General features: G+C 52.5%; 1 protein-coding gene across 10 annotated transcripts in view; it reads left to right on the top strand.

The window, feature by feature from the left end:
* The window catches only part of ARHGAP26 (Rho GTPase activating protein 26), a 147,887-nt gene extending 124,681 nt beyond the window's left edge, over positions 1 to 23,206 (top strand). For 7 of the 10 annotated variants that reach the window (XM_054842095.1, XM_054842090.1, XM_054842093.1 and 4 more), the window contains 3 exons: positions 14,951 to 15,061; positions 17,873 to 17,964; positions 22,210 to 23,206. In XM_054842095.1, the coding sequence (XP_054698070.1) occupies positions 14,951 to 15,061; positions 17,873 to 17,964; positions 22,210 to 22,298 (292 nt within the window). In that variant the 3' untranslated portion in view covers positions 22,299 to 23,206. Of the gene's footprint in view, positions 1 to 9,979; positions 12,273 to 14,950; positions 15,062 to 17,872; positions 17,965 to 22,209 lie in introns of those variants that run through there. The other 3 variants (XM_054842094.1, XM_054842092.1, XM_054842096.1) reach the window with 2 other exon arrangements.
* Positions 23,207 to 27,163: the final 3,957 nt, after the last annotated feature.

Genomic DNA, 27,163 nt, shown 5'->3' with positions numbered 1-27,163 from the left:
TTTTATTTGCTCGTGTTGTTTATATTCTTGGAGAATAAAGGCAATTAGAGGTGGAGGAGCGAGTCCCACCCTCATCCTGCCTTCCCGTCAGCCACTTTGGGAATGTCTCTCTGAAATGGCATCTCTGGGACTTCTGTTTAAGAAATTTTCTCATAAATCAAGTACTCCTGTCCCTGAGAAACCTGGATTCTTACCCGCTCTCCGCCCACCCCAATATTCAGCCCTACTTTAAATTTAGAAAAAGACCGGGAAAAGGTATTTCGTATTGACGTGTGTCGCTATAAAAACGGGGTAATTTGTGCTCAGAGGGGTCCTCTTCCTCCTGGGTGGGAGAGCGGGTGCCCAGGATGGTGTCCCAGGGGCTGGCAGCCGGCAGGGTCGGGGCCGCCAGCCTGTCGGGAGGTTCCCGCATTGCATCCAACTCTTCGTGCCCTCCTAGCAGTGCTCACCATAGTGAAGATGTTTCTTTTTACTTTAGCTTCATTTTCTAGTTCTCTCTGTTCATACAAAATTGCAAGGAAAACCTTGGGTGCCTCTTCCATGGCGATAGAAACTGCCTGGTGCATTTGGGGTAGGTAAAGCGGGACCGCGAGGAAATAGGAACTTGATTAATTGTGAGGCTTTGGGCAAAACAAAGCTGTTTCTTCTTCCTTCCACCACATTGTGGCCGCCTGGCCGGGAGCCACTGCGGCTCCGGCAAAAGCCAAGAGCCGGGAGAAGCGTTGTCGCGGCCAGCGGCTCGGGGCCGGGGCCCCCCCCAGGACTCTCCTCCAGCACCGCGGGTCCTCTGCTGCCCTTTGTCGGGGGGTTAGAGCCCCGAGCGCCCGGTGCGTGCCTGGCACCGTTTGGCCACGCACAGCGACCCGCAGCTGGTGACTGCCCGGGCTGGAGAGACGCGTCTCCCACCAGCCCTGCTGCGTGCAGCCACGCAAAGCTCGGCCCAGACCCCGAAACGCTGGGCTTTTGCCTAATCTGGGTTTTAATTGCGAAGGCCAGCCTCGAGGGGCGGATCTTCTGACTGCGAAAGAAAAAATGGCATTTTTTAGGGATTAGGTAAAATCTCGTAATCATAGCTTCTCTGGAAAAGCCTTATCTACGTTTCTTTTTAAGACGAGACCTGTTCCTGGCTGTGGTTGGATGCTGAGACTGGGGGTTTTACACCCGGCATTTGTGGTCCCAGCGGGGTAGGGTGGCCCGGAGCTGGTGCGAGAGGTGCCCCGGGTGGTCCCCAGCCCCAGTCCCCGGGGAAATGGCTGCTCAAAGCACTGCCTTCCAAGCAGGGTCAGGATAAACAATTCTTTTGGTTTTCCCTCCCTCGATACCTCCTCGTGTGGCTGGTCGGGGTTTGCACTTTTTCTGTCTCCTAACAGACTTGTGAGGTGCTGCTGCGTTGCTTGTGGAAATGGGGAGGAGCCCTGCGACACCCCCCGTGCCATCTGCACGTAATTCTGTCCGGAGGGGCAGAGGGTTCTCGGCCACAAAACTGCCCCCAGCAGCAGCAAGCCAACCTGCGGCATTTGATGCAGATCGGGGTGAAGTTACCCCGAATGTCATTGTTTCCTCTCCTGTTTGGAGTCACAGGAAATATTAAAAGGTTACAAGAGCGAGATTGGGGACAGCATGGCAAAAATGAGGCATCGGGTTCTGTGCCAGGAAGGAAAATGTGAGTTTGCTGCGGAGGCTCGCCGTGAACCTCGTGGTTCCAAGCGCTGCAGGGTGGGCTGGGGCCGGGCCGGAGGGGAAATGCCAAATCTCTGCAACAAAAAGGCCGGTGCTCCAGGCGGCAAAGCTCCGGTTCTCTGCCTGAGGACCAGGGTGTTTCCCTGCGCTGGGCCGGGCAGGGGGATGTGGCAGGTGCCTCCGGGGAGCGTCGCGTTTTGTACGTTAGACACAAGGTTGTCTTTGTGCTCAGGAGGATTAGAGGTTATTTACAGTTTAAACCAGAAACTGGCTATCTCCTACTTTTCTTATTTGAGAAAAGATCCTAAAATTCCCAGTCTGTTGCTTGGCTTATTCCAGATGACATAATATTCAAAGTATCCTATGATTTTCTCTTTTTTTTTTTTTTTTTTTGGTGCAGACTATTATAAGGGTGTCTGTATGTTTGGTTTTTTTAAAGCAGTTTTAACTTGGGAGTCCTAGATTGTGCCTGCAGTTAGAAAGCTCCGTAAACTTTAGTGATTCAAGGCTCTGGCAAACATCCTTAAACCTGTTTCATGAAAAACACAAGCAGAGTACTCAGTAGACTCCGTAGATAAATATACTTGAGGCTTATTTGCTGATGGCAATACATTTTAAAGCTTGCGTATATATACTTATATATGTATCTATTTCATAGTTCTTTCCTATGTTGTGTTTAAATAATCCTGGATTTATTTCTAAGCATCTCTATGCTTCCATGAGGTGGCTTAAGATATGTGAAAGAGAAGGATGCTTGTAGGTGACAAGAGCAGTGGTCTTGTTTTGGGAGGGCAGAGGGAAATGCCGGATTCTGTTTGAGCGAGCTGTTTGAGGCCGTTTGGCCGAGAGGGAAAGCCCAGCGCTGAAGGGACGCCAGCCTCCCCCAGCACCTCTGCGCGGCCGCCCCTTGCTTTGGGCTCGCAGAAGGAAAAGGTGGAAGACGGATGGTTTATCATCTGTTTTTCTGCTGTGCGGGAAAAGGTGGAAGATGGATGGTTTATCTGTTTTTCTGCTGTGCGGGCTTTTCATATGCCCCAGAGTTTGGCTTAACAACTTTTCAAAGCTTTAGCTCTTTCACTTTTTAGTTGGCTCTTGGTCTAGAAACTTTCCACAAATTGAACTTGAAAATTAAGCCAAATATTCTCATAAAATAAGTCTCCAGTTCTGTGGCTAACCCCACGTGAACCAGTAGTCATACGTCAAAATATTTTCTACAGGCTCATCCATTAAAACAAAGGTAATTTGTCAAGCTAAGAGCCCTTTTACTAGCGGGATCAGGCGCCTCTCTTCCCTTTCTCACCAGGAGCGAGTTACGTGGTTGCTTTGAGTCTGCTGCTCTGGGGTTGCTGTGGGCGTACTCCTCCGGGCACTACCGCCTGCCTGGGGTGCGTGGGCGCTCGCGGACGGACGGACGGACGGACGCTGTCCGCAGCTTTTCCCAGTGCTGCCTCTCGGGAGACTTTTCAGAAGTTTCTGCCTTTGAACAGCACCGCTCTGTTTGTGCGATTTGCTCTGGGAACATCTAAGGGTGCTTCTCGCAAACTGAATTAAATTAGATCTCCCTCCAAGAGATCTAAAAAAGCGCCTTAAACTTCAGCGGCACATATGTTTAAAAGACAGCTTTCTTGAAAGCCCAGGAAACAAAATACAGACATTGCACTTTCATTGCTTTCTTAATTCATGTAATTAGTGTGGAGATAGCTGCATAGCAGTATTTTCTTCAAAGAAACTGCCTCAGACAAATATTGGCTAATGGAAATTTTACTTTCAAATAAAGCAGTATTTGAAAATACATTAAGGCCATTGTGGGGAAATGGATGCAGGAATCAAAGATGCTACAACAAAGCCTTCCCTGGGGCGGCTACCAGAACAGTCTGTATTTTGTTGCGAGCTGATGTGCAGATCTCAGACTCATCTTCTTGCTGGCCAGTCCTTTCTTTTTCGCTTTCTCCTTTCCTGCCTGCCGCCCCCCTTCTCCCCTTTGATTTTGGCCGAGCCGCGGGTCCCGGGGTGTGTTTTGCTCCGTGGCGGCCGTGCAGCCCTTGCCCCAGCCCGCTCAGCCCCCGCGTCCCGGCTCCGCTTCGAGCGCCTCTGCGCAGTCTGCATCTGAGTTGTTCCTTTGGGCAGAATCTCTCAAGCGTGAGCCTAGCCAAAATTTTTATTGAGACTGCTGAAAGCGAAATGATAGTAAATTAGGTCTTCCTGCCACCTATAAATGTCACCGCAGTCAAAATATTTTAAAGAAACGGCCGAACGCATTCTTTAGTTCCTCTTTCTGCAGGCAGATTTAATTCAAAATCAAGGATGTAGCCTAGACTCTCCCTTGTAAAAGTCTTTTGACGACTGTGGGAGTGTTTTCTGAAGGCAGTGCTGGTTTCCAGCCGTACCACACAGGCACTGAAAATGCTGAAAACGTCCCAAACCTCCCCAGTCGCCCGGCAGCTCCAGCTGCCAGGGCTGTGAATGAGCTGGGGCGGGCGCGGGAGTGGCGGGAGCGGGGTTCAGATGGGGACCCCCTCTGCAGGGTGGCTGTCCCGGGGCCGGCCGCCCCCTCCTCCCGCGTGATCCGATTTCCCAGCAAAAAGCTGACAATTTCCTCCGAAGGGGCAGGAGGAGAACAGGGCTGCTCGCTCACAAAGACATCCTGTCTCCCTCTGAAAGAAGATCCTTGTGCCTAATTAACTTCATAAATTAGCTGGAGCTGTAACCCACCACTTCAACCTAAAATGGAGGTAACCCAATCTCCCTGGTCCTTTCTGCCGCCGTAAGGGATCCTGCCTGCCGATTAATTTGCCCTTGTCCGCTTTCCGTCCAGCTGCAATTCGGCTGTGCACAAGCCGCTGTGCAGACACTGTTGACAGGGCTGTGCTAAGCTGGGAAATTATCAGTAGCATAAGAACCGCCGCCAATTATTCGCCTGCCCCCGCGCGCTGGCATCGCTCCCCGCTTCGCCCGGCTCGGCCCCGCGGCTGCCGGCACCTGGCCACGGTGGCAGCCGGCGCTGGCGAGGCCGACCGGGTTTGAAGCCGTCCGCAGGCTTCCTGCAGCAAAGGTGTCCCGGCTGGTGTACCGGGCAGTGGGAAAGGAAATCACGGGAGGAAGGAGCGCTGTTTCAGCTTTTGTTGTTGTCTGCACCGACACTGGGAAAAACACGACCGCAAGCAGCCGCGTCCCCTGCGGAGGAGAGGAAAATCCCCTCCGGCTCCTGCCCGCGTCAGGATGAAGGGGTGGGAGCGGGGGGAGAGCGGAGGGAGCCGCAGAGCTCCCTGCCTTAACCAAACCCCCAGACCTCAGTCCTGGAGACCCTGCCGGGAGCTCCGAGGAGCAGGGAACACGCGTCCCCTCTTGCAGCGCAGCCGCCATGCCCACCCGTCTGCGGGCTGCCTGTGCCATCGTGGTGGTGGTGGATGCGGGGAGGCTCCAGCGGCTCTCTGCCTTCCGTGTGCTCCTCAGCAGCATCGGCCTGCGGGTCCCAGCACAGACCCTCGCCCCACCTCGCTGCTCGCCCTGCTGTAATTTGGTGCCTTCGTCAGGAAGGGTCTGTGCAGGCACGTTCACTTGAAGGCAAAGCGGTGTCTGTGCCAAAGCCAGGGCTGAGCCCGAGCCGGGCATTGAGGACCACGGGGCAGCTGGGGCTCTTCCAACCCATGCTGGTTTGCTCCCCAACCACTGCTTCATCAAATAGCGATACCAACTAATCATCTCTGTCCAGTGTATCATCTCTGTCCAATATACCTGTAGCTTTTAAATATGGCAGCCCAAGATGGGACTTAAAATTATATGTCTTTCTGTGGCTGTAGTTGTTTGACATGATAAAACGTGTCTTTCGGGTCTCTTACGAGAGCCAGGCTGTAATGGCATAATGGGGTAATCCTAACGTGGTACGAGGGCCTGCAGTCGCCATCCTCGGAGGTTTCCAAGCCCTGGTCTGTCAGCCCCCCTGCCTGAGCAGAGGCTGGGTTAGAGACCTCCCGGGGTCCTCCCCGAACACCTCGGGGGCTCTGGGTGCAGCAGTGGGTGCAGCCCGCGGGGAGGCTGGGGAGAGCACATGAAATGTTACAGATAGAAGTGAAAAAATAGCCAACCAAAAAAAAAGTGCATGGAATGTATTAATCTGCACTGTATTTGATTAACGGGAAGGGAGGAAAAGCTCCGTTTTCAGCTTGATTGCAGGCAGAGGAATTGAGGTTGGGCCAGTAAACTGGGAGGGTTGTCGTGCTCACACCTCCCAGCTGGGCTGTGCTGGGAGGGGATGTGCAACTGGAGGAGGAGGATTTTGCTAATGAGAGCTGATGAGGCAAAAATATTATTACATAGTTTGGGTTTTTCAAGTTAAAAGATGAAAAAAGAAAGAACAGAACAAAAACGGAACTTCTTTTGATAAGTATGATCAAATTGGATTGTTTCTGTATTGTAGCCTTTGGGGTTTGGAGTGCAATGTTCTGATCAGCTCTCTATAACTGATGTTTGCAGAATACTTGCAAAACAAAGCAGTACAAGAACAAATATACAAAAGGAAATCAGGCAAATCAAGTAAATGCAGAAAATTATTATGCAGTGACTTTACTCACTCATTATTCTCAAATCACTTTAACAGGCCAAAATAATCCTCATTGTTTTTCCCAATGCGTATGACTTATGTGGGCAGGTGTTAGTTCTTTACACCGCGTGAAGAATATTTGCACGATACGAAAATAAGAGTTTTAGCTTATGAAGGCTTAAATAAACGGTCTTTGTTTTTTGTTAGCATTTGAGTCTGGAAATGGCCTTCTATCAAATTATGCGAGGAAGATTACTTAGCCAGGAACGAATTTTTTACGGTGTGGAGTAGTTTTTCTGACCATTTCCAGAAATTACTTAAAAAGTAAAAGAAACTTTTCTTCCTTCAGAGAGCTGACAGTAGCAGCTCGTGGGGTGGGCTGCTGCCGCCCGTCCCGTAATGAGTGACCTCCTTGGCTGTTTGCAGAGCATTACTTTTTGGGGGGGCTCACGTTAGAGTCTGAGAGCACATGGGGCAAAATAGTCAGCTCCAGGCATCTCCCCCGGTAGCTGCCCTTGCCGCACTGCTGGTATTCCGGTCCTCCCCTTGCTGGCTCCCTGCAGCAGAACGTCTCTGCCAGCAAAAGGGAGGTTTGTTTTTGGGACATAAAGGCTGATTTCCCCTTTCCCTGAGCCTGAAGCCGGGCTGCTGTGGGCTGCCGGGGCGACGCGGGGCTGGTGCTGAGGTGCAGGTCCTGCAGGGCAGAGGGCTGGGGGAGTCCTCCCCAGGTTCAGGGTGGCGATGGCTGGCAGCAAGGACCGCTCGATATCTATCGGTGAGCTTTCCTGCAGCTCCGACGTCCCGTACGAGGCCACCCTCAACTGCGTATGGCAGGTTTGAGCTGCTTATGGTTGGCAAAGCGTGCTCGGCAGCGAAGCAGGGCCGCCCTGTGCACAGGATGTGTTTACCTCAAATATTTGATCCTACCAAACACCCCCCAGCTGATCTGGGGGCTGTGATCCCACAGGGACTGTAATTGCCTTCATTTTCCAAGAATCCCATACGGTTGCTGGGATGGCAGATGGGAGAGTTTTCTTTTCTGGGGGACATAAGATGGCAGTGGATTGAATGCCAGAGAAAAATGAGACATTTCTGGAGGACTGTTGAGTTCTCCTTAATTGTGAATACAATTTGTTGGTGACTAATGCATCCATTGACTAATACCTCAGGTATTAGAAGCAGTGACGCGATGGAAAAGATGTGACTAAGATGCTGGCTCCTGATTTACCAACACTTCCCTCCTAAACTGCCGTTTGGCTTCCTACTGGCACATTACAACTTTTCTATTAATAATGAAGAGCTTTAATAAGGTTTGAAAGTACTTGGTTCAACATAAAATCTGCCAGCTTGATTTTTGGTCTGCTGAGAGCCTTTTTTTTTGAGCAGAGAGGAAGCGAGGAGGGGGTTATTAATGGAGCAGAAAATACAGCTGCCGAGCAAATGGTGGAGCGAGGCAGACCATGTCGTGTCCAGGCCAGGTGCCATGGAGGACCCAGAGACACGCTGGTGTGGACCCGTGGTTGCCTCTGTTCTGCTGCCCTGCCCCGTTTCTTCCTGCCTGTCCCACTTCCAGTGCTGGTACGACGTTTCTGTAGGAGCGGTGACTGATGGGTTGGTAACTCGCTAGTCATACTGCAGATTCTGTTATAAACGAGTTGCGCAACTGTTAATGAAATGCTGTTCCATATTAAGATGGCACGATGCTCCCATCGCCTGGATCCCACCCGATGGGGAAGACACCTACACGCCAGTCCAGCGAGCTTCCTTTCCGCAGTGCTTCCAACGCTTACTCATGCTGAAATGCATCCATTTCTGGTTCTTTGCTTATTCACTCAGCCTTTCTCCAGCATTAACATCAGTCTCTAAGCTTCATGCCGGAAGGCTATACCAAACCAGCAATGTCATTGCATCCCTTTGAAACATCAAGCGTCTTCCGTCTGTATTTGGAAATGGAAATGTGTGTTAAGTGGGACAACAAAAACTCCAGCTCTCCTTCCCAAAGTCAGAACTCTTCCCAGTCTCTCTCTTATTGAACCGGAAAAGCTTGTAGATGGTTTATGAAATTACTAAAGCAGGGAAATATTTCTACGTGTGGGAAATAAGCCAAGGAGCAAAGTGACAAACCAATGCACTGAGTATTTTCAAGATTACAAAAAGGGACACGTCCATATTATTGAAAAGAAGATTCTGTAATCTGTGCTCATGGAGGCAGAGGAACTAGGAAATGGAGATGTGGGGAACGTCCACGCTGAAGAAGTTGGAACTTTTTTGGACCTGTTTGGTCAAGTGATGTTTCCCTCAATGCATTTTGGCTGCTTATGTCCCTGGGTGTGTCATTATTTTCCACCTGAAAGATTATGCAGCAGGAGAACTCCTGAGAGAATAACACTGGAGAGAGTTTAAACATCATTTTTCTTGCATTTGAAGTACCAAAGCAAGGAAGAATCCGGCCAGCCCGAAGCCCTGTGAGCTAATGGTCACATACAGTGTCATGCGTGGTGCCATCACTAACCCACAGTGCAGCCAGAGCCTGGGGAATCGCTTGCTAGAGCCCATCCATCCGCGCTCTGAGCTTTGCTAGACGTGCTGCATTGCATGAACTTCATGAGCTCCTCAGCCCAAGGCTGCCTCCCATTTCATTTAGCCAACAGAGCCGTGTCCACTGGTGAGCCGCAATCTTGGCCTCGTGTTAGCAGAGTTTAAGTGCCCTGGGATTAAATGATACTGTAATGTGGGCTTTTTCTGGTTAGCTTTGAGAAGAGCCTTATGTTCTGCAGCTTTATTTTATAGGAACGGAACAGGAGATAAAGGGTTGGGTGGTTCTCCATGTATTTTAATGCAGTCAGGTATTGATAATCTCAGAACAGGAATATTGTTATTTATTCTTGAGGTGTTTCCATGGAAGGGCTTTAACTCATCAGTAGACCCATTCATAGCTGTTAGATGTTCTGTGTCAGAAATAGCCCTGAGTTCCACAAAAATAAACACCAAGTTGTAAACATTTTTGAAGTGGAACTGATGTCCTCTCAGCCAGAAGAACAAAGCAGCAGAAGTTGTCTAGAAACCCTGCTGAGAGTAACTCTTCAGACCTGCAAATGCCTCGAGGACTTGAGCTGTGGAAAGAAAGTGCCAGAGGCAGTCTGGGCAGGCAGATTGCAGAGAAAGAGGAATCGAAAGGAGGCAGGTTGTGAGGAGGGATTAGAAAAGAGATTTTTTAGCTACAGCAACTGGAAAGGAGATGGGAGTCTGGAAACAAGAGTTGCTGCTTTTTTCACACGTTCAGGGAGCAAACTAAACCTCAGAATGGGAAAGGCAGTGTGTACAGCAGGCGCGGGAAGCGGGGAGGAGGATTTAGCTTCTAAACACATTTCCAAGTACGCTTGTTTGCTGGAAGAGTGGGATGGCCAAGGGGGCAGATGGGAGTTGAAGGTGCAGGTGCCCCCGCGGCCGGTGGGGCCGACGGCTGCAACACGACGTCCTCCTGCACCCTGCCCTTTCCAGGGCGGTTTTACCTGCTCGCTGGGCTGCAGGTCACGGCTGCGGCTTTCGAGGGGCACAGATGGACCTCCAGGAAAGGCAACAGCCTCAGGACGTATTGGGCTACGGACTTGCGGAGTTCCCTCTGCTGCTTCTGTTGGGGAAAAGTCCATGCCCGCCTTGGAAGACTCTCATTTTAGCCACTTCTTTGTTTCCTGCTTCTGGTATTTTTGGTTCTTAGCATTTTTTTCTCTGTTTTGTTTCCCACTCTGCACCCAACAGGAAGAGCCCCTCGCAAAGTCCTCCAGAGTAAGAAGAAGGAAAAAAAAAAGGTCCAGATGACATTTGCTGTCTGCAGGCAGAACTGAAAGCAGGCAGCAGCCAACATTTCCCCAAAGCCTCTCACCACCTCTACTCTTTCCATGAGAAACAGAAAGGAAATTGGATCCTACAAGAAAACCGTTTTCCAAATTGCAGAGACCTCGGAATAGCCTGTTCACTCGCGTGCACTGACTTCTCCAGCAAGACAGGACTTGCAGTCACATAAGCACAGAAAGGTGATACGCAAGCAGCATCTTGAAAATAAATACCTGTATTTCACGGAAGGGAGGTGAACCGTTCGTGCACATCGTAGTCCCACAGTCTGTAGGTGCTGGCAGGGCAGCTCAGGCGGGTTCCTGAACCATCCATCTGTTCTTCTTGAGGAAATGTGCTGGAACGCCTTGCAGAGCAGGACCACGGGGCTGCGCAGGGAAGTTCCGTCACCCTAGGACCACGTTCATCTCTTCTGTGAGCAATCTGATTGCAACAGGATGGCTCTCGTACTTAAAAATCCACATGCTGTCATTAGTTCATAGTTCTCTCAGTTGGTTTGGTGGGCACAGAGACTGTTTTCTTTGCCACCAAGGATGCAAAGACACCAAAATCCTGCTCCAAATTATTGATAGCTTCTTAGGTAGAGGCTGGCCCCAGTGCCAGTTCTTGCTGTAAGGCTTTTTTGCCACAAGATCGCAGAAATAACTCTCTTGTCTGAGAATCGTATTGATTGCATTACGCACTGTAATTAGTGTAGCAGACTGCGCAGTTGGTGGAGCGATGACAGAGTCAACTTTACGAGTAGCGAGAGCTGCATTCTTTTAAAATGATTTCATCTCAAAAAGCGCATTGGGAATTTTTAGTCCCGTAACCCCATGCAGTCGGATATTCCTTCCATTGCGCAGTGAGGAGGACCGGGGTCGGTACCAGCAGCAGTGGCCATCCTGCGCTGCAGGCACACCATCGCTGGCACATGCAGCGAGATGTCCTCTTGCACCCAGAGCCCACTGCCCACAGAGGCGTGGGAGCTACGGCGGGAGGGCTGGCAGGTGTGGGTGGCCACTCCCAGCCATTTCGGTCACCAGTTCATCACCCCCTCCAAGGCCCACGTTGAGCTTGGCCAAGCTCCTCTTTGAGAAGGGCATTGCTGTGCCACTTGTGTGCCCTCTTCTACCCCAGCGTGGGGCCTTTGCGGTCCACAAGAGACTGCTGCCCACTGGGTTTGTAACCAGCAAGAAGATGGGCTGGTGGCTAGAGCTGTCTAAGCTGTCTTAGGTCTCATCCCACGCTACAGATGGTTCAGTGGAAAGGAACCTCGCTGGAGGACGGGAGGTCTGCTTCCCAAGGTCCTTGCCTCTAGAAAATCCATGACCGGAGCAGGTAGCTTGCATTTGCTGCAGAGCTTTTTGAGGTCACCAGGATGGAGGAGTCTACGTGAATGGTGAGAGGCCATGGTAAGACGAAAGGCACACCTAGCAGGTCCTCTGCCTTCCAGGTGATAAACCCACGCACTCATATTCCATTTGCCATGCAGACGTTTACCGTCTTGGAGGCTCGCTGTAGTAGCTTACGTGTATAGAGCCAGAGACCGTTGCATACGCGTATTACAACAACAGGCTTTGGCTTCCAACATACCGGTGCCTCTGCAGTACTAACAGTGAAGGAAATGTTCTTGTTCCTGCTGCCCAGAGGAGAGCTCTCTCTGTGTCTTCAAATGCATCTAGCATGCTCTCTCCATTAGAGGGCAGAAGCATGCTTAGGCACAGAAAAAAACCCCAAAATTACCTGCCCTGTGTGCTATATAGCTTGTTGTGTAAAGGGAAGATAGGAGTCATCACGAATGACCTGACAACTACACCTGCTAGAAAGAAAAAGAAGAAGCAAGAACTGGTGCTTCAAGGGTTAATGGCTGCGATTTGGGCTAACTTGGTGGTCTCTGTAGCACCTCCTTCTGTTCAAAGTTGGAAATAAATTTAATATATGGTAAGTACCAATGTCAAACAGATTTGTTAAAAGCTAAGTAATACAGGTAATTACCCATTTTTCAAAAGACTGACAATTTTGATACTAGAAAAATGAAAAAAGATTGTTTTTAAATAGTGACGATTATTAGAACATTTTGAGGATTTCTGTTAATAGTCTGCCTGTGAACATTCCCTGTTTTACAGCCCTCCTCTGAAAGTTGTGATGCACTGCTGTATCTCATTTCTATATGCATGTAATCCTCTGACGTAATAAAGGTATTGCCCATAATTACAAAGGGAAATCATTAGTGTCTGTTGAATCCAGTGACACAGCCTCTGCGAAGAGTGAAGAGGCCAAGAGTTTGGCCTTAAGGCAGATACGGAGCTCTGGCCAACAATTTAACCTTCTTTAGTGTCCTCTAGGTGCCATTGCGGTGGTGATATTTATGGTGTGGACACTTTCCCCTAGAAATTGGACCAAATCCACAGACCTACCCTTGCAATTTGGAGTGGTCACCATCAGAGAATGCCAGGGAGCGCCGGCTGCCAGCGTCGCTCGCGGGCGCGTGGAAGGGCACGCAGGAACCGCCGGCGAGAGTCTCCGGCCTCTCGGCAAGTGAAGTGGTGCTGGCAGAGGACCCAGACACCCAGAGATGAGCGTGGTGCAGGCGAGGAAGGCTTCAGGGTGTTGGCTGCGCAGATGCATGAGCTGGAGGGAAGCTGGTGTGCCAAGAGTGACATTTTAGCTTTAAGGTGCTAAACTGTAACTCAGAGGGAATGGAGGAAAATTACAAGAAAACACAAAATTCGAGATTAATCATAAATATTTCCTGGAGACTCTCTTGGATGGTGGGGGAGGTTGGTTCTTTTTCTTTTAAATGATAGAGGTTGAGGTTTTACATTCAGCTTGAAATGGAAGAAGAATGTTTGTTATAGTCTCTTCTTTGTTAGTATAATGAAACATTTTGTTCTGGGCTTAAGAGCAGAAGCCAGGGGCTGAAACAGTGAACTTCTGCTATTGTGATCTAATCGATGTTGAGTGACCATGGGTTAACCCATTACCCTTTTTACAGAGACTTCATCTGTTTATTGAAGGTTTAAGAGGCAGCGCAGGCTCCCCTGGCTGCTCCCGCGCTTCGTCCCACTGCGTGGGCTGGTGCTGCCCGTTTTGTTCCTTTTGGAGGGGGGAGGTTGCTTTCGTCCTTTTTGGAGGTTGGGGTTTTTTTCCAAGTTGGCTACTGGTCCAAGCCATGCTCCTCAGGAGGCTTCTCCTCGAGCGTGGAGGAGGCACATCACTGCACTCCGCACAGCGACAAGAGGAAATCTGAGTCAGACATCTCTAGAAAATGTTTTTATAGTCCCAGACAGGTATTTGGAACAAATTATCTTTACAGCCTGGAGCTGAGGGGAGGGCTGTGCCCCTCTCTGCACGTGGACCACCTTTCCCTCCACCTCAGGACTTACCCTGGTGCTGTCAGAAAGCAGCTCAGCAGCTTCATCCCGTTCCCCTCAGAGAAGTGCTGGTTCCCTGAGACAAAGGAGAAGAGATGAAGCCATGGCTTCTGGCATGCTGTCAGTCCTGGCGCAGCCCCTTCCCTCCCTCCAATGTCCATTTATTTGGTCTGGTGGGACCCGTAAACCGCCCTTACTGCAGGGCTGAGGTTTTCCCGCATGCTGTGGACCCCCCTCCCTGTATCCCCTCTCCCTCAGGAGCCCCCAGCTCGGGGATGGGGATGGGGACCGGGACGGCCCGGGTGTTGCCTGCGGGGTCACACCCTATCCCCATCTCATCTCTGTGATCAGAGGTATCACCCCTCTCTGAAGAAAAAAACATAAATCATGATGCTTTTACAAAACTTCTTGTTTTTACAGAGGCATTTTCAGTGTGGAGAGGTTTTTCTGGTGTTTTATCAGAGACGGAGTTTACAATCTGAGTTAGAGAATACAGATGAGTTGATAAGCATGGAAACAGTAGAAGATGACTCAGACTCGAATTTGTATTTTAGTACAATAATTACTTTTTGGTGAACCTGAGAATGACCTAAATTGAACATTTTTGAGGGAACCAAACTGTTCTCGCTTGACTTCTGCATGCATTTACTAGTTCAGTAACTTGATTCAACTTCAGTTGACAGCAGTGACTTAAAAGTGAGGAATCGAGAGCAGTTTGCACGAGGGGGAAAAGAGTTCTTCAGTGTAAAACGTGGAAAAAACCAAGTCAATGACGTCTTTATGTAGTCCCGATTGCATAAGCACGGCAGGAGCCCTGGAGCACTGTTACCTCCATGCGAGCCGTTTACACGACCTGTAAGGCGGCCGACTCGGGCTGGGGTCCCAGCACAGCCCCCTGGTGCTGCTGAGCGCACTGGGGTGGGGTGGGCTGGAGATGCTCTCCTGCTAGTTGTCTTCAGACGGATGATAGCATGGAAACGCCAGCCCTGGCCGGCTCCGTCCTGTAGATAACGAACTCCTCTGGGCTCCCAGCCTCTGAGACCCCTTTGGTTAGAAATACGAACAGGCGGTCGTGGCCTGGCACCACGTGCCGGGGCCCAGACTCTGACAACCACGACAACTGACGTACAAAAGGGGGATGGAGGCTGCTTGCAGGCATTGTTAACATCCAGCAATGCCATCAGCTATTTCTGGCAGCAGTGGGGGAAGTAAAACAAGGCAGGTAAGTAGCTGGGCTGCCATCAGCAGCGAGCAAGACAGCCCTCCTCACACAGGGTGTCAGGCTCGCTGGACGGGGTGATGGAGCAGGGGTTAATTGGAAGATCCAGCTCTTGTTGTCCACAGAAATGCAGATCTGGCCTTGAAACGTATCCCAAGGTCTTGGCACTTCATTTCGTAGCTGTGTCTCATGCTCTGAATATTCCCAAGGCACTCGCTATCGTCGGATGTCGTCTGACTGTCTCTCGGTTGCTGTTTGTTTCTGTGGTTGCATGTTGATAAGGTATCTGGTTATGTCTTGCAGCCCTCAGAATCCAAGCCCAACGTCACCCCTCTCACCGTCCTGGCCCATGTTCTCTGCGCCATCAAGTCCTATGCCCACCTCCTCTACGTCCAGCGACTCATCCCCCATCAGGTCTGTTCGCTTTGCTTTTTGTTGCTTTTGCTACTTTCTGTTTAATTTACTCGGTTTCCCCCACTTCACTTTCCTTTTCCCTTTGCATCCTGCTCAAACTCCCCCAATGCAGCTATCTGCACCCAGCAAGAGAGGAGCTTTCAAACATCTCCTGCCCCAGGGGACACCCTTTGAAACCCCCCTTTCAGCCCCCCGGCAGGTGCCCACTGGCCCCCATGGGCAGGCGAGCGGAAGCCAGCGCTCGCAGGTCACACTCGCTGTGCTCGGCATCGCTCGTGGTTTCTGTGGTTTTGCCCAGCTATTTCAGCTCCTGCGGTTTGCTTTACTCCTCTCTGCTACAGGTAAGACGTGTACTGCCTTCCCGGGTGCTGCCAGGAATAACAAGCCTGTGTAAAATGTGGTGATACCTCATTTTCTGGCCACTTTCCTTTTCTTATCTGGGATCTAAGGAGGGTTAAGGACATGGGGCCACACAGACGTTTGCCTGCCGCGTGCACATGTCTGAGGCGCTTGGGCATCGCTGGGTAAATCTGTCCCGAAAGTTACAGACAGACTAACGGAAGATTTCCAGTGGGACCGTGGAGCAGCAGGTCAGGCTGTGCCGCAGGCCGGCCCGCGGGCAGGAGGATGCGCGTCCCCTCCTCGCCCCGGGGTGCCGTACGCTGCTGGCTGCGACGCAGTGGGAGCGGGTGCTGCCTGGGGGTCCCGTGGCTTTTGGCACCGGAGATGCAGTCGTGCCGTGAGCGCACTGCGGGCAGGTACCGGGGGCTGCTCCCACGGGGGAAGCCAGGGCAGCATCGCCTCTGGTCTGTGTGCGGGGTGCCCTCGGGCAGGGTCCCTCTCCTCCGAGCCAGCCCTGGCACGGCCAAGCAAGAGGCCGATGGCATCCTCGGCAGAGCGCGGCTCCCAGCCCCTTGGCAGGCGCGGGCGCGGGGCAGCAGTCCTTCCTCTGAGGAAGACGTGTCAAACCTGTTTGTTCGTTACAGGCACAGACCGAGCTCTTCCCCCACACCTACAGCCGTACAAATGCTGCCTGTACGGCAGCTGCCTGCTTGGCAGGGCTGTTTATTTGTTTTGCTACACGTCTGCAAAGGCTGACAACGGCGTAATGCCATCCAAACAGCCTTCCTCCTCTGGGGGAGAGAGGCTCATCATCCCCGAAACTGCACGAGGGCAGATGGGTGAAACTCTGGAGTGCTTTGCTGGCCTTGTGCCGTGCTCGGAGGCAGAAACCTAATGTGAGCGATCGCCAGGGTCCAGCGTTTCAGTCCCTGAAATCCCCGCAGGGCTCTGATGGGCACAGTCCCAGCCCGGAGAGCAGCCGGGAGGCAAAGGGACGGGCTGGGGACCCGGGGATGCCGGGCTGCAGAGGTGTTTTTTTGGGGAGAAAAACAACAACTTGAATAATTCAAGGTAGTAAGCCCGAAAATACCTTTTGTTTTTCATCTGACAGTCTCCCCAAGGACTGTGCACGAGCAGTGCCTCTCTGGCACGGAAGGACCCTCTCTGGGGCAGGAGGACTATTTGCCCATCCTGGTTTTTAAGTGTTTGGCAGCTGCTCGTGTGAGGCAGCTAGAATTCAGAGAGGAGAGACCTCTGCTTTGGGGCTCTCTTCACAGCAAAACCAAAACCATTCACAGCTTCTCTGGTTTGTGGTTTCTGTGTGAAGGTGAACCGCTTTCGCCACGAGGTGAAAGTGTGCCGCTTCCCTGGGCTCGCTCGGAGAGAGTGCAGAATAACTTCCAGTCCTTGGAAAGACAGAAGCCGGTGAAACCGCTGAACTGAGAAATGGTGATGTCATGTTCATTACCCCAGCAGCTCCTGGGGGCACTTCCATCACTTTGCTTGGCTGTGCCGTCGCCGAGCAGCCTGCTGCAGCGCTGGATGCGGCCGACTGCTCAGATGGCCAGTGCCTGGGCAGGTCTGCACCGTCACCGTCACCGTGGCCCGGCCGTGTCCCAGCTCCCCCCCAGCCCAAACCTGGAAAGGGTGGGTGGGAGGCTCCAGGCACAGGGGACAGCTCTGTGTGCCTGTGCTTTGCTGCTGGGTCCTGAGGTCCTTCATTTTCTCCCTGCATCTGCTGCGATTTGCTCCATTTCTGGCTCCCTCTGCTCTAATTCACTCCTCCGCAGCGTGGGCACACTGACACTTCCCCAGTAAAATCTAATGGTTGTTAAATCTTTTTTATCTTCAGGTACAGTCTCTAAAGAAGTGCAGCAAATTCTTCACAGACCTACTTGTTTTTCTGTTTTGAAGTACCCTTCCCCAAGTACTAATTCTTCATTGCAAAATTCTCCTTGTGGTTGCAGCTGCGCTCGGAGAGCGATGGGTTTGGCAGTGAGCAGGGCCGGTGGGCAGCGGGTCGCTGCCGGCACCTGCTGCCTGCCTTCACTCCGCACTGGCCCGCCAGCCGGTTACGGCCCTTCCGAGACCCACAAAACATTTCCAGCTCCCCGCCGTCCTCCCATCCAGTGCCTGGAGCTCTCCCAGCGTTCCCCGGCTCCGGGCTGCCCACTGCGCGGGCACCAGGCATGGGCTCTGGTCCTGGCGCTGCCAGCTGGGCTCAGACTGGGGTTTGCAGCACGGTGAAAATCGGGGGCTCATCCCTGAGAGCCTTCAGCCTCCTCTGGCATCTTCCTCACTCTTCCCCTGAGCAGTGTAACCTTGGACCCATGCAGAGCCGTAGAGGTCCTTGGACCCCTCTTGAACATGCCCCACTTATGTGGACCCCTCTTCGACCCAGTGGGGAGGGGAGTGCTGTTGTGTATGAGTAGGGTATTTTTTATGCCAATAAATTCTTTCTCTTTGCAGCTCACCGCTGCGGAAAGCCCGAGCTTTGTACGCCTGTAAAGCAGAACACGACTCGGAGCTCTCCTTCACGGCAGGCACTGTGTTTGATAACGGTGAGTCCCTGACCCGGAGGGAGGGCACAGCACAGCACCGGGCGCCTTGCGGGAGCGGGAGGAGATGGGCTCGTTTCTTGGCGCGGTATTCAGGCTGCAGTTCCCGGCATGCCGGGAAAGCGGGATGCGAGAGCTGCACCCAGCACTGTAGGAGCTGCGCTTGCTCCGCACCCGGTGTTGGGCTTCCCCGGAGCTGAGCCTGGAGCAGGGTTTGCTGCGGAGCAAGGGCAGAGTACAGCGGGATGGTGGGGGACATAGCGGGGGTGTTTGTAACACACCATCAAATTAGCTTCCTTCTACCGACCGTGGCATTGCCTGTCACCCGCCTCACCGGCCCGGGGAGCGCTGCAGGAAGCAGTGCCCAGGGTGCTGCTCTTAGCCTGGGCAGTGGGTAGGCAGGAGCCTTCCCTTCCCTTCCCTTCCCTTCCCTTCCCTTCCCTTCCCTTCCCTTCCCTTCCCTTCCCTTCCCTTCCCTTCCCTTCCCAAATGGACACTCTTCTCCTGTAACAGCATCTCTCATTTCACGTAACGTACGTGTGAGATGCTACAGAGCCAGGTAACAGCAATACGAATGAAGCTACAGAGAAGGACACAGCTATTACTTATTTTAGGGCTGCGTTTTGCAAATTACTGGTTTTCTTCTGTGACCCAGGGAATGATTTGGACTCCCAGTCCATGGGTTTCCTTTCAGTCCTCTGTTTAATGACCATCCCATTTCCACCACTAGAAATCCCATGAAAGAAGAAAGCAGAAATACTTGACACACAGGCATTAAATCCAGGATGTATCTTGCCTTACGTTTTGTATCCACACTGAAAACAGCTGAACATCCCGCCGTCTTTAGGGTCGGTGTGACAATGGCCTTTTCAAGATCCTGATTCATTTCATCCTAAGGGAGATGTGTAAAACAGGAGGGATGAATAGGTGGGATCTCCCCGGAGCAGAGCGCGGGAGGCCGCTCCAGCAGAGATGTCCCCTTTGCACCTCCAGCCTGGGTCCCACTCCACGTCCCGCTCATGGCCCTGCCCTGCCTGCGGTGTCTGAGCCGCCAGCCCGGGGTTACGGGTGGTTTGGCCCCGGTGGTGGAAGGGGCCGCACATCCACAGGGCACGAGGCGAGGGCACGCGTGGGTGACTGCGTTCGTCTAGAGATCGGAGCCGTGTTTCGGTGTGTCGGCAAGGGAACGCCTCGCATGGAGGGCATGCAGGGGTTCTGCAGGCTGCGCTTGGGAGTGCAAAGTGCAGGCTCTGGTCCAAAGCAGGAAAAAAAAACCAAGAAGTGTGGCGGGGCACGGTGTCACCTTCGTGCCATGCTATGTCAACGGCAGGCAGCGGAGCACGGCCGGTGCCCGGTGCTGACCCCAGCTGCCTGCGCCGTTCGCCTCCCTGGCAGCTGCCCGACGCTCCAGCTGGAGCTATTGGAGACCTCGCATACACGTGGCCCAGCTCCTTACGGCAGTGACGGGCGGCACGCCGTCTGTGCCGCAGCAGGCAGTGCTGCCGGCAGAGCCAGGTACTCACGCTGTGCCGGCGGGACCGTGCGGACCCGTGTGCCTGTGCGGGGCTGCGGGACCACGCTGCGACCCTCCTCGGGGCGCGGACCCTTCATCTAAAGAAGGGAGACATGCTGAGCCGCTGACCGACCCCAGCGGTTACCATATACAGAGCCATTCCTCGGTGGTTTTCTGCGTAGGAGAGATTAGTTTCCAAGTATCAGCACCAGAAATATTCTATGCAGTTGCCATAATATTTCATGCAGGAGATGGAAAAGTAGCGTGTGCTTTTTTCCTCTGGATACCGAGAGCTGGAATAGGTGGGCTCTGGTTAGTCAGATTTTTGGAGACGATGTTAATGAACATAGACTTTCTGTTTCCTGCATCAAGGGAAAGAGACTGTGCCCCATGGAATTAAGCAGCTCTGGTTTAGATATAACCCCAATGTAAAGGAAAGACTTTTTACTACTTTCCAAGTAGTTCTTGGCTTTTATGTGTTAAGCATTGTCATTTGGGAAACTGCTACCACATGCACTGGTTTTGCCCTGGGATATATATGAGAATATACCAGAAAGGGGAAGAAAATGAATACATGTGAATTAAAGAAAATACTTTTCCTAAGCAACTCCATAGATATCTTATAAATAAACATAGTATCCCCTTTGAGAGCCCGTGGGAATTAGGGTGACTAGGAGGGGAACAAGTTTGAATTAAATACATTGTGTTTGCTAGATAAAAATCAATGGATTATTCAAGGGAAAAAATATACAGCATGTTCTAATCACTTAGCAGCGTAGCTGAGGCTCACGCTAGCTGGGAAAGCGAGTTAGAAACAGCACTGCTTGGTGGAAGGATTATTATGATGAAGGGGTTTTGTAAAACCCAGCGAAAGCAAATGGATCTTGGAAATACTTGGAGACGGGTTCTTGTTTGGCTTCAACGTTCTCTGAGGTTGCACATGGCAGAGCAGCATCTCGGTCTGACTGGGAAGCTGGGGTGCTGTTCTCCACTGGGACTGGCACCCCCATAGTAAATACCACCACGTTGTGGGAGGTCTGTTTAAACTCCGTAGCGTTGTTCCTTTTAGCTACGTGAAACCTGGACTTGCCAGCAGATCTCGTGCTCTTGATGGCTGCATGCCCTTGTTGTGGTGCTAAAGGGGAGGGACGTCCTGGGTCCGTGGAGGCCTGGATCGGGGAAGGCGAGAGGTCAGGAAAGGGATGCTCGGGTGGGTTTTCAATCGCCCCTGAGATGGAAAACTCCATATCCTGGAGCAGGGGACCCCCCGCCCCAGCTGCTGCTGACAGATGCTGAAGTTTTAGGCTGCATTAGGAAAGTTGCGTTGCATTTGTGCTCTAATTCAGTAATAGAGAGTGAGATTCTCCTCCCTGTCTGCTCATGCGCCCTGCTCTATCTGACAGCACCTACACAGAAATAAATGGCTGTCTTTGGGACAGAAGGGATTTTTTTCAGGCAAAAGCAGCAGCTGGAACTCACATGACTTTCGGTTTAAGCACTTTCCCAGCCCGTTTGCTGAGACCAGAGGGCTGAAGACACAGAGACACACATCTCACAATTCCTTTCCTCTTGATGGCCCCCATCCACTGGCAGGGGCACTGTGGAGCCTTTGCTCCCCCCCAAAGGGAGGTAGCCCCAGAATCTGCTGTTAATGCAGAGTTGCCCTCGGGGGCTCTCCTTGCAGGCGGGGGGTGGCATTTTTCCTCTGAGCAGACTGCTTTAGCCTTCGGTGCTAGAAAAGCCCCACGGCTTGGGTGTGAGAAGGTGTAGGCATGGAAAAAGAAGTTGGCACAAGTGAAACCCAGAAACGGGTAAACCTAGGAGCTGGAACACCGTGGCTCTTACTTTTTGTTAATAGATTACTATGTACAATATTCCTCTGCAGGCGTACCCAGTAGTGATGCACTTTGCCGTGCTGGTGAGGACTGGTCTCTCCCAAAGCGGGGAGATGTTTGGACTTAACACACTTCTGTCTTTCTCACCGCTCTATGTCAGTCGTGACTTTTGCACAGAAATGGCCATCCTGCAATAGATGGGGCTGTAGTAGGAGAGGAGGGTAGCTCTGAACCACTGACTTGCCACCATTTATTGGGGAAAGTGTGGGGAATATTCCTCTGCTTGCATTGGCATAACCCTAGTTCCTGTAGAATGGGCAAATTTTCAGTAGTTGATTGAATAAAGAAAGAGCGTAAGTCTTTTGAGGACTGATCATGTTTCTCATTTCACAGAAATAAGATTGCAGTGTTTGCTTTCCTGCCGGGAGCGTTTGCTAATGCATTTTCTCTCTCAGCCTGGTCGAGGCCAAGCCGGGCCGTGCAGGGGTATGAGGCGATGGAGTTAACCACGTTCTCTCAAACTTCACAGAGATTTTAGCCGAAATCTGAAGGAATTTCTGAGCCCGTGTTTTTAGGCCAAATACTTAGCTTACATCAGCCCTGCAGCATCAGCACGTGTTTGGAAACCCCGTCCACAGCTGAGCACGCAGCTCACTTGGTCCTTCTGTTGCATTCACCGTTGGATAAAGGCGACGCAGAGCAGGCCCAGGAGTGAGCAGGAGAGAACCTGAGCTTTGCGAGCTCGTTAGCATGTTAGTTTCCTGCCTTTAAAATAAACACAAATTAAGGGCCTTGCTCTCTCCCAAGAGCAACTTTTGACGTTGTCAGCACACAAAGAGCAGCAGCCCCTACACCCTAATCCCCCTCCCGTAGTAACCTGCCTTTTCCTTCTCTCCCAAGTTCATCCATCCCAGGAGCCGGGCTGGCTGGAAGGGACCCTCAACGGCAAGACAGGATTAATCCCCGAGAACTACGTCGAGTTCCTATAACCTCGGGTGTAAGAAGCGCCACTGCTGATCTCTACATGGTATCCATGGCGGCCGCTGGCAGGAGTCCTGCAGACCATTTTGCTTTTTGCCACCGTGCAACGCAGGGTGAGGACCTCCCCGTACGCACTGAGATGAATGTTTGTGTGGATAATAACGTATGTGTCTCCTCCCGCGCTCCGGCGGTGCGTGCCGGGGCTGCGGGGGGAGCGGTCCTGGGGAATGGCTCGACTCCTCCAGCCCTGAGCAGAGGCAGGCAGTGCCCGAAGCCCACGTCCCAGCCGGGAGCCCTCGCAGCAATCACAAAAACCCAGCTACGCAGCAGCTCCGCGCCGCAGCCCGAGTGCTCCGCAGGGAACGAGCCTGCAAACCGTGAACCAGCACGAGAGAGCCACCGGCCTGACGCTGCCCGCAGTGAGGCGTTACCAGCTGCACGGAGCATCGGTGGGGGCTGAGGGACCCCAACCCATCGGCCTCCCCGCCGGAGGAAGAGCGGTCAGCAGCGAGGAGTCCTTTGCAACTAGGCCCTTCCCTGAGCGCAGCCGTCCCGTGCAGCCAGCGAGGAACCCAGCCCCTTCTCGCGCCGCCGGGGCAGGGGAGGGGTGAGGTGCATTGGGCTGGTGTCAAACCACAGGCTGTGCCTGCAGCGGCAGTTTGCAGGAGGCTGAGCTTCCCTTGGCGGGCGCGGGGCAGCCCTGGCGAGGCGGTGGCCGTCCTGCCGTGCCGCAGCAGAGCTCTGCTCTTGCGGGCGAGAGCGAGAGGCTCGGTGGGCTCTGCAGGGTGGGCATGGGACCGGCCGGGGGCTGTCAGGACTCGGCGGGTGTCAACACGGTGGAGGCAAGAATATTTTGGACCAAACATCTCAAACTTTTTTTTTTTTTTAAAAAAGATTTAGATTTTTGCAAGGTAAACATCTGTGATCTGTGCAGCCTGCGTTTCCTTCCTGGAGGGCAAGATGCAGCTCCAGATAAATACCACTCACTTGGTTTGACTGGCTGTTCTGTATCTCCACCTTCCAATGCACATTGCACAGATGCGTCCATGCTTTCGCCGACGCCCAGGCCGCCGATGTGCCATTTGGGAGCTGCATTTGCCACTCTCCACCGTTGCTTTTTAGGTGGTCTCCTTGCTTGAAGCCTGGCGTGTCAGTCTGTCCATGCCAAGTCTGTGCAGTACTGGTTGTGCAAGGTAAATTATTTCCATACTCACAGGACATTTATTGTTGGTGTGGCCAACCTACGGTCTACAGAAATCAGAGGATGAGCCCTTCGGCTCCGCCACCCCTCCGTTCCTGCCCCGGAGAGGATGCGTGTGCCTCCGTGGATGTGCGGCAAGAGGCTGGCGGAGCGAGTTTGCAAATCCCTCGCAATTTGGGGTCATTTTTAAGGGGGGGGGGGGTGGGAGAAGGAGCCCTGTGGGACTGCAGGGCTGGGCTGGCCAGGTGGCATGTCGAGAACTGGAACGATTATATTTTGTAATAGAAAATCGTGGAAGAAACCCCAGCCTGCTGGCGGAGAGGCTCTGTTGTGCAGAAGTGACGCTGTCGCACACTGCTGGGGGTGGATGTCCTGTCTTTTTGTAATAATTTTAAAGACTCCGAGTGACTGAATTGCTGTATGTGTCACTTTTTATTTTTGAAAGAATTAATGTATAAATAGAGTATCTTAAAATATTATGAGGGAAAGATCTATATTTGATATTTTTAGAAGACGTGTAACAAGAGAAGCGAAGGACATTTGAAACCGGTTACAGAAAAGCGCTTGCAAACACATTCGCATCCACAGCCACCCTCCGGGCCCTGGGCTGCCTTTTTGTTCCCTTCCTGGTGTCACTTAGAAATGAGGGAAACTGAAATTTCAGACCTCTTTATGTTTCTTTCACAGTAATTAAACTTCCTGGACTTTTGTCTTGGGGAAAAAAAAAAAAAAAAAGAGGCAAAGTCGATCTTTTTTTTGCTGCTTCCCAGGCGGGCGCAGGACAGCTCACCTCCTCCAGGAACCGCACGCCGACCCCTCTGGGGCTGCGCTGGGCACATCGCCTGGCTGGCGCTGGTGTGGCAGGGGTGAAGCCTCCAAACTGCCCCGTTTTCTGCCCGAAGGTGTTGGAAGAAGAGAGCCAAGGGGTTTGCAGGGGTAAAAGGCAGTGTTTCCCTGGCACGCTGCTGGTTCGCGTTCATCCTGGGCTTTAATAGTGAGCATTTGTGCCCTGTGTTGGTTTTCCTGAGGCAGAGGATCGGGTTGGGCTCTACGCAGCCCCCGCGGTCGCTGCAGAAACCCCTTTCCAGGGCTGGGGGGCGGGGTGGGAAGGACTAATGGAAAGGCGGAAAAAAAAAAAAAGGCTTAATATTTCATCTGTCAGCACTATTCGCTTGTGTTCGGGACTGTCCCATCCCGAGCCGCTCCTCCGGCGTGATCCCTGCTTCCTGCGTGGGACGCTGCTGGAGCCGGTGGCTTTCGGCTCGGACGTGGCTCCCAGCACGGCCGTCGGCCTCAGCCGTGGCTCTCACCCTCTGACGAGAAGGTGTGCTATGGCGAAACCAGAATTTCCAACACATCAGAAACGCCGTAAGAGGCGTATTTAAGGGAGACGGTGTTCAGGGACCTCTTCGGTAGCGCTGCACGAGCACCAGCACGGGCTCTGCGCGCCAGCAGGCTGCTGCCAGTCCTTATCCCACAGAACTTCACGGTTCGGGGTCCCCCTTTGGCGCTGCAGATGCTCGAGTTATTCTGAGACAGGAGTAAATTCCTGTCCCCGGGCACTTAGGAGCTTTTGGTTGTACTACCTGGAGAGTGAGTGGGAACAAAAATCCCACGCAAACCTATTTACAAGATGTCTTCTGGAGGAAAGGAAAATAAAGCATAAGCAGAAGTTATTGCTCTTACAGGAGAGCTAGTGGAATATTTTTTTTTAATTAAAACTTTCCAAAAAGAAAAATTTGGCTGAAACGCTTAGTAAATGTTCCCATTTTGGGCCAACTTTAGTACTGGAGTAAACATTGGTTTAGTCCAAGAGAAATTAAAGATAGAAAATATTTTTTTAAACCAGCTTGACATGGCATTTGACGCTGAATATTAAAGTGATCAGTCAAAATTACAAGAAAGCAGGGATAGTCAGACTTGCCGATAGGTAAAGTCTCTCCCGTATTCCCTGTCCCATCATTTTAGGCGTTAAACAAAACAAAACGACACAGAGCAATAACATCAGTTGAAACAGATGTCAGATGAGTCTCGGGGTGCAGTCCCGCGTGTTTCAAGTCAATGGCACAAGCCCCACGGGTTGGCCGCAGCCAGGCCACCGTGGTCCCCTCGTCCTGGCAGCCACCGACACGTGTGACATTTCTGAGGTCCCCACGGGCGCGTGTCCGAGCTGCTGGCCCTTGTCTCGTTACTGATTTCATGGGGTTCAGCAGCAGGAAGCGAAGCAGCTCGGATGGTTTGGGAGCTGCTGCCAGCGCTCCTGTCACACCTCCCGGTGCCCTGCCGGGGGCTTGGGGTGGGCTTGGGGTTGGGGTTGGGTGGGCTTCAGTGCTTTTTTTTGAGCAGGCTATTGCACAGTCAGAGCAACAGTTTTAGACTCTGGCCATGAATTTTTCAGATTCCCCCGGCTTTGCAGTCAGACAAAACATCCTCCTGGTAATTGTCTTGTCTCGAGAAGACTTCTGCTGGGTTTGGTGGCCTGAAGAGCAGCCCAGCTCGTTACAGCTAATTACAGCCGTGCTCCGTAGCCACTCACGGTGCTCGGGTATCGCTGTAACACGGGGGTGTGAGGATGCTGTGTCCTCAGCACCAACGCCTTAAGCGCAGACGGGGCCCTGCTGGTCCCTGCTGCTGCTGAATGCAGGCTTAGCCCGGACGGCCGTCGTACGCTGGACGAGTTGGGTGCTGTGAATGCGTATCAGAACGTCACAGCTCCTCTGGGCGCCGGAGGGACCGGACCTTCCCGCACGAGTGCCCTCCTGCTGCGGGTGTACCGACGTGGGCGTGCGTGCAGCGGTGTGTCCGTCTGCACTGGGGGGCACAAGAAAACCCCCTTCGGGGAGCGGGCTGCACTCTCATCCTGGCACGGAAGTTTTGTTGCGCTGATTTCAAGCTCTGCTGCCTCTTTATTTTGTACATTGCAGTTGAAACACTGGAATTTCCCTCGAAAAAGGATATCGCTTATTTTAGTTTCACTTCTGCTGGCAGCTTAAAAGAGGGTGGCCGGGGAGCACTGTCACACCTGGGTCCCACAATAGCTGGCCGATGGCTCTGTTTAATACTGAAGAGGAGTTATTCTGATTTATCTGAGAGATTTCACAGCACAAAGCCAAACAGCTTCAAGTACTATTTGCTTAAGTCCCTGGGGTGCCTGGAAGAGCCTTTTCCTTTATTCCTGGGCACGGTCTGCCCCGAGGAGCGCTGGGCTGCAGGTGATGCTCAGGCCTGAGGAGCTGCATCCCCTCGTCTCTTTTTTTTTCAGATTACTTTTCAGGAGGATTTCGTTTGGCGTTGGGACTCTTGGGCGCTGGCCCATGCCCCTCTCAGGGCAGTACCAGGGGAAGCAGGGAGCATCCCGGGGGCTGCTGCACCGGGAAGGGTGGGATTTGGCGGGCGGGCTCCTCGCAGCGTCCCAAACACCGTGCTGGATGGGTGCCCTGCTCCCTTGACGCCTGCGGCCATCCTGGTGCCGGGCAGCCACAACCGGTGCACAAGCGTCGGGAAATCAAAAGGGCAAATCCCAAGGGCGCTCGGGGAGGGGTCTCACAGGTGGCTACACGACTTCACCCCGATGCTGCTTTACAGAGATTTTGATGCCCGGAGACAGAACCTCGCTTTGGGTGAAGCCCTTGAAGCTGTGAGCATGAGGTGATGGCCACCAGGCAAAAGCTG

This window comes from Grus americana, chromosome 14, assembly GCF_028858705.1.
Source record: "Grus americana isolate bGruAme1 chromosome 14, bGruAme1.mat, whole genome shotgun sequence".
Taxonomy (NCBI): domain Eukaryota; kingdom Metazoa; phylum Chordata; class Aves; order Gruiformes; family Gruidae; genus Grus; species Grus americana.
Note: the sequence above shows the minus strand (reverse complement) of the source record. Positions and strands in the feature narration are given on the sequence as shown.